This window comes from Ranitomeya variabilis, chromosome 5, assembly GCF_051348905.1.
Source record: "Ranitomeya variabilis isolate aRanVar5 chromosome 5, aRanVar5.hap1, whole genome shotgun sequence".
NCBI classification, from domain to species: domain Eukaryota; kingdom Metazoa; phylum Chordata; class Amphibia; order Anura; family Dendrobatidae; genus Ranitomeya; species Ranitomeya variabilis.
The window spans coordinates 372,215,734-372,228,315 of NC_135236.1; the positions used below are offsets into that span (position 1 = coordinate 372,215,734).

The 12,582-nt window shown below is 46.2% G+C and overlaps 1 protein-coding gene across 1 annotated transcript in view; it reads right to left on the reverse strand.

Moving 5' to 3' along the window:
- LOC143776041 (ADP-ribosylation factor-like protein 8B-A) overlaps nt 1–12,176 on the reverse strand; it is a 55,092-nt gene extending 42,916 nt beyond the window's left edge. The window contains exons 1-3 of the mRNA XM_077264931.1: nt 11,222–12,176; nt 10,858–10,938; nt 4,334–4,407 (exon numbers count right to left, since the gene is read on the reverse strand). Coding sequence (XP_077121046.1) covers nt 4,334–4,407; nt 10,858–10,938; nt 11,222–11,344 — 278 coding nt within the window. The 5' untranslated portion in view covers nt 11,345–12,176. The remainder of the gene's footprint in view (nt 1–4,333; nt 4,408–10,857; nt 10,939–11,221) is intronic.
- Between the last annotated feature and the right edge of the window lie 406 nt (nt 12,177–12,582).

Here is a 12,582-nt window from a genome sequence, read left to right on the forward strand (position 1 = left end):
CTTTTATTGTTTTAATACTGATGATTTTGGCATACAACTCCTGATAACCCAAAAAACCTGTCTCAATAAATTAGCATATTTCACCCGTCCAATCAAATAAAAGTGTTTTTTAATAACAAACAAAAAAAAACATCAAATAATAATGTTCAGTTATGCACTCAATACTTGGTCGGGTATCCTTTGGCAGAAATGACTGCTTCAATGCGGCGTGGCATGGAGGCAATCAGCCTGTGACACTGCTGAGATGTTATGGAGGCCCAGGATGCTTCAATAGCGGCCTTAAGCTCATCCAGAGTGTTGGGTCTTGCGTCTCTCAACTTTCTCTTCACAATATCCCACAGATTCTCTATGGGGTTCAGGTCAGGAGAGTTGGCAGGCCAATTGAGCACAGTAATACCATGGTCAGTAAACCATTTACCAGTGGTTTTGGCACTGTGAGCAGGTGCCAGGTCGTGCTGAAAAATGAAATCTTCATCTCCATAAAGCATTTCAGCCGATGGAAGCATGAAGTGCTCCAAAATCTCCTGATAGCTAGCTGCATTGACCCTGCCCTTGATGAAACACAGTGGACCAACACCAGCAGCTGACATGGCACCCCACACCATCACTGACTGTGGGTACTTGACACTGGACTTCAGGCATTTTGGCATTTCCTTCTCCCCAGTCTTCCTCCAGACTCTGGCACCTTGATTTCCGAATGACATGCAAAATTTGCTTTCATCAGAAAAAAGTACTTGGGACCACTTAGCAACAGTCCAGTGCTGCTTCTCTGTAGCCCAGGTCAGGCACTTCTGCCGCTGTTTATGGTTCAAAAGTGGCTTTACCTGGGGAATGCGGCACCTGTAGCCCATTTCCTGCACACGCCTGTGCACGGTGGCTCTGGATGTTTCCACACCAGACTCAGTCCACTGCTTCCTCAGGTTCCCCAAGGTCTGGAATCGGTCCTTCTCCACAATCTTCCTCAGGGTCCGGTCACCTCTTCTCGTTGTACAGCGTTTTCTGCCACATTTTTGCCTTCCAACAGACTTACCATTGAGGTGCCTTGATACAGCACTCTGGGAACAGCCTATTTGTTGAGAAATTTCTTTCTGGGTCTTACCCTCTTGCTTGAGGGTGTCAATGATGGCCTTCTTGACATCTGTCAGGTCGCTAGTCTTACCCATGATGGGGGTTTTGAGTAATGAACCAGGCAGGGAGTTTTTAAAAGCCTCAGGTATCTTTTGCATGTGTTTAGAGTTAATTAGTTGATTCAGAAGATTAGGGTAATAGGTCGTTTAGAGAACCTTTTCTTGATATGCTAATTTATTGAGACAGGTTTTTTGGGTTATCAGGAGTTGTATGCCAAAATCATCAGTATTAAAACAATAAAAGACCTGACAAATTTCAGTTGGTGGATAATGAATCTATAATATATGAAAGTTTAATTGTAATCATTACATTATGGTAAATAATGAAATTTAACACTATATGCTAATTTTTTGAGAAGGACCTGTATTAAAATGTGCTGTACAAAAATAGATCTCCCTTGTGTAAGAATAGCATAAAACTCATTCATTGTGAAAAATAAAAAATATATAAAAATATAAAATTATCCGCAAAATCACAAAATATATAAAGTGTGCAAATATATCACAATACAACTGAAGTGACCAAGTGCTTCAGTGTGAATTTTAATTATTTCCAATCTCCAACAAAAAACCTAGAGAGTGTGCAGGAACCTATCACTAGGTTCATGAATGCCAGCATATGCTGGAATCACGTGTATAGAAAAAACTTTTTGTACAGCCACTATGTATAGTTATATCTACCTTAGGGATCCAGAACCTGTGCCTGCGCCTCGCCCGACGCGCGTTTCGGAGTTAATTATCCTTCGTCAGGGACACTCCCCCCTGCACACTCTCTAGGTTTTTTGTTGGAGATTGGAAATAATTAAAATTCACACTGAAGCACTTGGTCACTTTATTTGTATTGTGATATATTTGCACACTTTATATATTTTGCGGATAATTTTATATTTTTATATATTTTTTTTTTTTCACAATGAATATGAGTTTTATGCTATTCTTACACAAGGGAGATCTATTTTTGTACAGCACATTTTAATATATTCTGAAACAGTAATAAGGGGATAATTAAGGAACGATAATTATACCTGGTGCCGCGCAATTTTGTTAATGTTAATCTGTTATATTTTTTTTAAAAAAATTTATTTTTTATATATTGTAACCATTGCCACTCCCATAAATAAAGGCACATTTTAATAATTCTATGCTTCGATATTATTTTTTGGTATTTAGTCCTTGCTGTATTGCTTTAGTTTTTAGTTCGGTCTTTCACTGTGGATTCCACAGTATTTGTCACACAGTGCACCCTGGTGGTCTATCTAAGAATATATCTTTCACTATAATTCTTATAAGTATACAAATACAAGATAAAGTGTAATCTTGACCAACCATACGTGGACTGTGATATTTATTTTTCTAATCTGTCAAGTGTGACATTGTGAGAATAATGCTGTGAAGTTTCTACATATCCCAGTGATTGATGATATTTCTCCTGGCACACTGTGCTTTATGTTCATAGTAAATTTAGGTCTATATTTTTATATAAAAGCAAACTATATTAAAATTTGACAAACTTTGAAAAATAAGCAAGTTTTAAACTGTTAATGTTTGCATCTGTAGACCAGCTGGTCATAACCAAAATGCAATGTTAAATACAGACTGCACGCTGATGCCATCTGTGAGCGCTCCATGATTTTGATTTTCACGGACCCATAGACTTATATTAAACACTTCCCATCAGTTCGGTCACAGAAAAAAAAAAAAAAAAAAAGAGAAAAATGGACATGCTTACGTGGTTTGGAACAACACATGGTCCGTGGGAAAAAAAAAAAAAAAAACACACCACAACACACAGACATGTGAATGATAGCATAGATTTTAATGCATACATGCTCTAGCCGTGAAAAACATGGCTAGAAAACACACGTCTGAATGAGGACTGATGGCGATTATGGGTAACTCTGCAATATGGACGAACGGGCAGTCTGGGGCATCATGATTTGAGCATCAACGACCAGATAATCAATACCTACAGGTGGTAAGTGTAGGTTCCAAGAAAACCCCCGACATTGGGAAAAGTTATAATGTAGCCGTATGAAGGCTTTTTTTTTTTTGCGGGCTAAGGCCACCGGCATCAGGGGCTTATCTACAGCACTCTGTAATGCTGTAGCTAATCCCCCGACGTATCCTGAAAGATGAGAAAAACAGGTTATATTATACTCACCCAGGGGCGGTCCCAGTTAGTTTCGGGTCCGATGGGCGTCGCGGTCCGGGGCCTCCTATCTTCATACGATGACGTCCTCTTCTTGTCTTCCTGCTGCGGCTCCGGAACAGGCGTACTTTGTCTGAACTGTTGAGGGCAGAGCAAAGTACTGCAGTGCGCAGGGCCTCTCAGAAAAAGTACGACGGGGCCAGAGCCGCGGCAGGAAGACAAGAAGAGGACGTCATTGTATGAAAATAGGAGGCATCGGACCCGGACCGCGATGCCCATCAGACCGGACCACAGCGGACCGCCCCTGGGTGAGTATAATCTAACCTGTTTTTCTTATCTTTCAGGTTACATTGGGGGCTTATCTACAGCATTATAGAATACTGTAGATAAGCTCCTGATGCCGGTGGCCTTATCTCATATATGATTTTTGGGGTGACAGATTCCCTTTAACATGAGCACCGCTTCACCCGAGGCTTTTAAAGCACATGATGGCTGCTTAAAATCAGCTGTCAAGTGAAAGGAAAGATGCAGGCTCGGCATGTGAGCCTACATCAAAGGCTGGGACATAACATATGATGTAAATATATGTCATAGATTATGAAGAGGTTTAGGATACACTAGAGTTCCCCTTCTCATAGAGGAGTAAACTTTCAGTCATAGTAAATTGAAGAAAACGCCTACATATGCATTTTCTATTGCTTTTGCTGTACAGAGTATCAGCTCTGTGCAGAGATTCTATGAAGTATGATGGGCCCTGTAGGCCGAGGGAAAGTTATAGCTACACCTACATCAATCACAGCTTGTGTAATTGGAGAATGCTCCCCTTCCCCAGCAGTTACAGCATCTTACAATAAGCAGGTCTACTGTGACTGGCAGCATCTTTACGTAATGCTTGAGAAAAAAAAAAAAATCCAAGTCAAGATGTTTAATTCCTCAGGTGTTTTGTTCAAAAGGCTCAAGTGACAAAATTCCAGTAGGAGAAAAAAAAACAAAAAAAAAAACACACAACTTTGACGAATATTAAATACTATATAGTCAAATATAGTGTCTTACTTACACAACTGCATTAACACCTCTACAGTAGCGCTCCCACATACTGCGAAACCTTGGCTGACCTCCAATGTCCCAAACCTACAAATGAATGAATACAGTAATAAGGAATTCATTTTATAGGCACAATATATTTATTTCACTTATATAGTGTAAAGTTGGGGTCCCACTAGCCAATCACATCTGATGAAAGAGCATCGGATGCGATATGCTAATGACCCTCGGCTCCAGCTCTGCTGCCAGCGGCAGTGTCAGTGCTCTGATCCTCTGGCATAACAGGTTTGCAACACTACTAAAGAGACTGAGAAAGTAATTTCTCAATCTCCGTTGACGGCGGGAATCCCACTGCACTCGGGTGACATCTGATTGCAGTGTGATGTCTCACAAGCACCCATAGACTAATATGTGTGCGCGCAATCCAAATTTGGCGTAAAATCACAACATGCTGCTTTTTTTTTTCCCAGTCCAATCTCAATGGCGTTTTGTTAGGTTTTTTTTTCCTGCTCCAATCGTGAACAGATGCATAGGATTAAATTGGTATGAATGCAATCTCAGTGTCAGTTCCTGAGAATGCCGCAGACAGCCCATCAGAACTTACGAGTTAAAAGTGTATTTTCAAGCCGTTTTGTCACAGTCCATATGCTCTCCCACAAGCCCCCACTTTACCTGTACTCTAAGGATAAGTTCATATTTGCATTCGGGGGCTTTGCGGAGGGCTATATACTTCCTCTGTTAAGCTCCGCATACTTCTGCATGCGTCCTGTGTACCTATCTTTAACATTGGGTACGCAGGACATGCGGATGCGTTGTTTTGATGCGCCCGCTGACCGCAACAAGTTGCGTCTTGTGCGGTCGGTGGGTGCATCAAAACAACGCATCCGCATACATCCGCATGTCCTGCGTACCCAATGTTAAAGATAGGTACGCAGGACGCATGCAGAAGTATGCGGAGCTTCACGGAGGAAGTATGCAGCCCTCAGCAAAGCCCCCTAACACATGTGAAACCAGCCTAAGCTGCATTACCCCATCTAACCCGATAGAAACAGATTGGCCTTACACCCTCATACAAGTCAGCAATAGTAAACATTTAGGCGGACTAGGAAGGCTTCTCCTACTTACTAACTTAGGCTACTTTCACACTAGCGTCGGGCTCGGTCCGTCGCAGTGCGTCGGGCCGAGGTCACCGACGCTAGCGTTGTCTCTGCCGCACAACGGGGGCAGAGGATGCATTTTTCCAGCGCATCCGCTGCCCCATTGTGAGGTGCGGGGGAGATGGGGGCGGAGTTCCGGCCGCGCATGCGCAGTCAGAAAAAGCGGACAGTCGTGAGCAAAAAACGTTACATGTAGCGTTTTTTGGTCCCGACGGTCCGCCACAACACGGCGCAACCGTCGCACGACGGTTGCGACGTGTGTCAATGCGTCACACTGCGTCGCTAATGTTAGTCAATGCAGAAAAAACGCATCCTGCAAGCACTTTTGCAGGATGCGTTTTTTCGGCAAAACGACGCATTGCGACGTATTGCAGTTTACGCTAGTGTGAAAGTAGCCTTAGGGAACAGCCAGATGGACGTATAACATATATATATATATACACACACACACACAATAAACTTTGCCTATAGCTAAAAAACGACATTGCATGTATGTATACTTCCTAAAGTAATCTGCACGCTCGTTAACCGGGCCAGCTATCTGATGCCAGAGACATCTGAACCTCGCACATGATCAGAAATCACCATCATATGACTTGAAGTTGAGCTCAGAGCTTAATAACTTACGCCCCGCTTGGCATTCTTACTTATTGCACGGAACAAATCAGATGAGGAAACATCAGATACAATGATGTTCAGAGGCTCCCAAGCATAACAGTACAAGAAACACAAAATGGACAATTACGGGGTCATTAACATTAGGTCTACCCATGCACACCCATCTACCTTTACTAAATCCTAAAGACTAAATGCATTCATACAGGAATCTTTAAAAAATGAGTTGTGTCAAGTTCAGGTAAAATAAGAAAGGGCTTGTAAAAACATGCAGCTTCAATGTATCCCCTACAGTCCCAAGAGAAGGAATTGGTAGGCTACGTGCACACATTCAGGATTTTCTGCAGAATTTTCCTGAAAAAAAACTGGACTTTTTCTGCAGGAAATCCACATGAGTTTTTCGCGTTTTTTGTTGTGTGTTTTTGACGCGTTTTTTTCCGGAGCTTCCCAATGCATTAAATAGCGGGAAAAACCTGCAAAATTAATGAACACGCTGCGTTTACCGCGATATGTTTTTTTCGCGGAAAAAAACGCATCATGTGCACAAAAATTGCAGAATGCATTCTAAATGATGGGATGCATAATGTATGCGTTTTTATAGCGAAAAAAACGCGAAAAATCAGCAACGTGTGCACACAGCCTTAATGTTATAGTGTACAGCTTGTTACCTAGGTTAATCTGCAGACAGAGTGGGTGGTTACTTATGGAATTTAAAGAACAAAAAAAAAAAAAAAAAAGTTCAGTTGTCCAAAATTGAAAAATTAATTTAGTGAATATTTGTCAAGAGGATCAACCCTCCCAAGCCGTCTATATGTACCTGTAGGTCACAGGAAGCTGGACAACATGATACCCTGATATCTGCGATCTGATGTCTTATTCCAGAGAAATCCACATTTTACTTATATGTAAATGACCTGTAAGCTCTATGGCCCGGACAGCCATCTGCATGAAAATCTGCCTCCAGAGCTAATTATAAATAAAAGGGGGCTTTAACAGTGTGAGACATGTAACTAAAGAGCTGAACTGTCTCATAACAAACATGTTAGCAGCTGCAGCTCTGCTGTATTACAACCCTGCCTGTCTGTGAGATGGAAGCGGAGAGGAACCAGCAAATGTGTCAGTTATAATCAAACACAGCTCTGCAGTGAGATCAGGAGAGCGGCCATCACACTCTGGAGGCAGAATCTCCTGTAGACCAGTGTGGTGGTGCTGCTGCTGCTCCTGGGTGAGCCTAGGTGGAATAACAGGTAATCCAGCATCCATAGATTTAAAGAAAAGGGTACTTAAGACATCTATTTGAAAAGGTTTAAAACCAGGATGTAGATAAAAAACAAACAGCTATGCATGAGACACCTTCGAATGAAAGCTCTTAATTGTGGCATGATGTCTTGCTACATATCTGTCTTCACCCACTTCCTGTTTTTTAAACCTTTTCAACTAAATTCTGTTCTAAACATCCTTTACCCCCCCCCCCCCCATCTCTGGCGATGCTGGATTAACTGTTTATTTTCTTCCCCCCACATGGAACCCATCATCATTATAACAGGAGTCTGGGGCTCCTGGTTTGTCCCCACGGCATGACCAGTTACAACTATGAGTGGAGAGGTGGACAAGCATGCAACATGCTACTCAATGTATAAAGGGTTAAAGGAAGCAAAGAACGGTTCTCCGTTCTCCCCAAAAATTCTAAATAGAGCTGCAAAGCTCAGCTAAACCACGGCTACAATCAACTTCTAACGATGGCCATGCATGCAAAAGCAACAATCTCGCCGTAGCCCTGCTCCTGTGATCAATTGGTTTTCAGCAGTGGGTGTCCAGTGATCACACATCACCCATCCTGTGGACAGGTGATCAATATAGAAAAAAAACAAAAAATGTTAAAAAAAAGTTATTAACATCATTAACATCGGAAATAATAAGGATCAAAAACAAGCCAGAGATTTAAATTAGGTCAACAGCTTTCACAATACAAATTGCAAACATTACTAAATAGTTCACAGACCTGTAAGGTGGCGGTACTAACTTTGAAATCCATGACAGAACGACTGCATAATGGTTTATGTTTAATGCACTCTCCGCCTACCTGGCAGCTGCTCAGTGTCCCTCTTTCCTGTTGAGGTCTCACACCGCACAGTACAAGCTGCTGCCGTCAGACTGGTGGAAGGAGATAGCATATACTTGGATTCATGAACCATTTCATTCAATATAGCAGCACGGTGGCTCAGTGGTTAGCAGCACTAGGGTCTTCGGTTCAAATTCCACAGAGGACAAGATCTGCAAGGAGTTTCCTCCCACACTACAATACATACTAATAGAGAATCTAGATTGTGAGCCCCAATGGGGACAGTGATGTTTATGTCTATACAGCACTGCAGAACATGATGGTGCAATGTGAGCTAAACATAAGTCATTCTGACATTGCTTTTCAGAGTAAGCATGTCAGCCTCATCAGTTATAAGATCTACTTAATAATAGATACAGGTTGTATTGTGGAAAAAAAAAAAAAAACATTTTAATATAACATTCCAAACTCGGTAACAAGGTAAGCTTACCCTTTAATTAAAAAAAAAAAAAAAAAATCCCCACCCCTCCCCTAACAGACTAAGTAGTAGTAAAATAAAAAGCCCCCTATGTGCACTGAATCACTGCACGAGAATCATCAAGTATAACGCTGTCTCAAGGCTTCTGCAAGATAGTGGCTGACTGAAAAGGGATTTAACTAATGTGCAGATTACTTATTGTCCAGCGTCCTCAGCAGCGAGGGCTGACCCCACTCTTCTGGATGCCTATATATTCTATTGGGGACAAGTAGCCAGCTGCTGCCCTGAGGCCGAGACCAGGAGGAACCATAAGTAGGGGGCATGTAGCAAGCTGCTGCCCCGAGGCCGAGACCAGGAGGAACCATAAGTAGGGGACATGTAGCAAGCTGCTGCCCTGAGGCCGAGACCAGGAGGAACCATAAGTAGGGGACATGTAGCAAGCTGCTGCCCTGAGGCCCAGACCAGGAGGAACCATAAGTAGGGGACATGTAGCAAGCTGCTGCCCTGAGGCCGAGACCAGGAGGAACCATAAGTAGGGGACATGTAGCAAGCTGCTGCCCTGAGGCCGAGACAAGGAGGAACCATAAGTAGGGGGCATGTAGCAAGCTGCTGCCCTGAGGCCGAGACCAGGAGGAACCATAAGTAGGGGACATGTAGCAAGCTGCTGCCCTCAGGCCGAGACCAGGAGGAACCATAAGTAGGGGGCATGTAGCAAGCTGCTGCCCTGAGGCCGAGACCAGGAGGAACCATAAGTAGGGGACATGTAGCAAGCGGCTGCCCTGAGGCCGAGACCAGGAGGAACCATAAGTAGGGGACATGTAGCAAGCTGCTGCCCTGAGGCCGAGACCAGGAGGAACCATAAGTAGGGGACATGTAGCAAGTGGCTGCCCTCAGGCCGAGACCAGGAGGAACCATAAGTAGGGGACATGTAGCAAGCTGCTGCCCTGAGGCCGAGACCAGGAGGAACCATAAGTAGGGGACATGTAGCAAGCTGCTGCCCTGAGGCCGAGACCAGGGGGAACCATAAGTAGGGGGCATGTAGCAAGCTGCTGCCCTGAGGCCGAGACCAGGAGGAACCATAAGTAGGGGGCATGTAGCAAGCTGCTGCCCTGAGGCCGAGACCAGGAGGAACCATAAGTAGGGGACATGTAGCAAGCTGCTGCCCTGAGGCCGAGACCAGGAGGAACCATAAGTAGGGGGCATGTAGCAAGCTGCTGCCCTGAGGCCAAGACCAGGAGGAACCATATGTAGGGGACATGTAGCAAGCTGCTGCCCAGAGGCCGAGACCAGGAGGAGCCATATGTAGGGGACATGTAGCAAGCTGCTGCCCAGAGGCCGAGACCAGGAGGAACCATAAGTAGGGGGCATGTAGCAAGCTGCTGCCCAGAGGCCGAGACCAGGAGGAACCATAAGTAGGGGGCATGTAGCAAGCTGCTGCCCTGAGGCCGAGACCAGGAGGAACCATAAGTAGGGGGCATGTAGCAAGCTGCTGCCCTGAGGCCGAGACCAGGAGGAACCATAAGTAGGGGGCATGTAGCAAGCTGCTGCCCTGAGGCCGAGACCAGGAGGAACCTTAAGTAGGGGGCATGTAGCAAGCTGCTGCCCTGAGGCCGAGACCAGGAGGAACCATAAGTAGGGAACATGACTGCAGCGTTCGAGAGTTACTGAGATAATTGCAAATATCCTCTTCAGAGAGAAACAGGAACTGAAGCGCCACCTACTGGTTGTAGCAATCCTTAAAGTCAATAGCGCCCCATGACCCAGGATGTGTGTGCAGTCAGACAGCCACAGACTGAGACCGGAATGCAGTGCACGGACAGGCCGGCGGCTCTCCCGACCGCTCCATATATATACGCAGCAGTCACACTTGGGTGAGGAGAGTACGGCCAGGCCCAGCACTACGTTCGCTTTATAGGGCCATCTGACTGCTTTCCAAACCAGAAACTCCAGATGTAGACATTGGTTTCACGGTGTTTGCCCCTCATCAGTGAAAAGCAGGAGAGCAGGTTAGGAAGGGTGAGAGGCCTGTCTCCTTATACAGAGTGTGAGGAGACTTAGAGGCCACGCAATGCTCCTGTGGGAATGTAAATATGCACACAGCCGGTCACAGAGGAAGCAGGCAGGACCTGGAGTGTACAATGCCAGGGAGGTTGGCCTTAATCACAGTGCAAACATTGTTTCCACAGGCGGGCGGTGCACGGACAGCAGCCGGAGCAGGGACTTACCTTGATGGTGACGTTTCCTTTGGTAACTTTTCTCATATTGAAGCCCACGGTAGGGATCATGTCTTCCGTGAACTGGCCGGACTGCAAGAAAAGAGGAAGGTACAAAGGCGATCATTTCACGAGTGCTGGGAGGCTGCGGTCACAGGTCACTGCCCTGCGGGGATGGCAGCGGCGCCCGCCGGGGTCACACAGCCGGCAGCTCACCGCCCGCCGGGGTCACACAGCCGGCAGCTCACCGCCCGCCGGGGTCGCACAGCCGGCAGCTCACCGCCCGCCGGGGTCGCACAGCCGGCAGCTCACCGCCCGCCGGGGTCGCACAGCCGGCAGCTCACCGCCCGCCGGGGTCGCACAGCCGGCAGCTCACCGCTATCACGTTCACGAAGGTGGTCTTCCCGGAGTACTGCAGCCCGACCAGCGTCAGCTCCATCTCCTCCTTCCAGAACAGGGACTTGAACCAGTCGAGCAGCTTGTTGATGAGGGCCAGCATGGTGCTATAGAGCGGTGCACTGACGAGGAGAGCAGGACGCAGCCCTTACCGCTCCGACTCCCGGAACCCGACGGTCGGCTACTGTACAAAGCTGCGCGGCCGCAAGTCATATGACAAGCGTGACGTCACTGCCCCGGCTTCGTAATGGGAAGTTAGGAGAGCGCGGGGAGGCACATGACGCAGTCACGTGACAGCACCATCACATGATGCTAAGCGTGCAAATAGGCGGGATTAGCGTGACGTAAAGTGTCGGTAGTCATGTGAGAGGCTTGGGGCGAGGCCGGGACAGTAGCTCTGGTGGTGCGGTGGCTGATGGCTCCTTGCCTTGTGGCTAGGTAAACTGTGCCGCGCTGTACCAGTCCGTGGGGTCTGTCACGTTACACTTGGCTGGTCCTCGGCCTCTCACGTTACACTTGGCTGGTCCTCGGCCTCTCACGTTACACTTGGAAGGCTGGTCCTCGGCCTCTCACGTTACACTTGGAAGGCTGGTCCTCGGTCTCTCACGTTACACTTGGCTGGTCCTCGGTCTCTCACGTTACACTTGGAAGGCTGGTCCTCGGTCTGTCACGTTACACTTGGAAGGCTGGTCCTCGGCCTCTCACGTTACACTTGGAAGGCTGGTCCTCGGCCTCTCACGTTACACTTGGAAGGCTGGTCCTCGGTCTCTCACGTTACACTTGGCTGGTCCTCGGTCTCTCACGTTACACTTGGAAGGCTGGTCCTCGGCCTCTCACGTTACACTTGGAAGGCTGGTCCTCGGCCTCTCACGTTACACTTGGAAGGCTGGTCCTCGGCCTCTCACGTTACACTTGGCTGGTCCTCGGTCTGTCACGTTACACTTGGAGAGATGGTTACTACTTACGGTCTCAACAGTTTCCAAAAGGATTATTATAAAATTGTAAATTGTTTGTTGAAGCCTTGACTCTGGGCTTTTACGTTGTGGCCACCACATGTATCTGTAAAAATCGGTGCGTGTGGCCACCGATAGTAATACCACGTGCCAAATTGTACAGCCGCTAGTTTCTTCATGTAATTTTGGCTGAAGCAACAGCATAAATCCCTCATATTTATTTCAAAGGCTAATGTAACTTTCACAATGAAGCCGTGCTTCTACCGCTTGGTGCTTCGCCGTAAATCATGTAAAAATCAAGTGATGGCTACCTCATTACTTGTCATGCTTTGCATATGTTCTGCTGCACTTTACATACGGGTGCGTCTTGCAAAAATAGAATATCAAA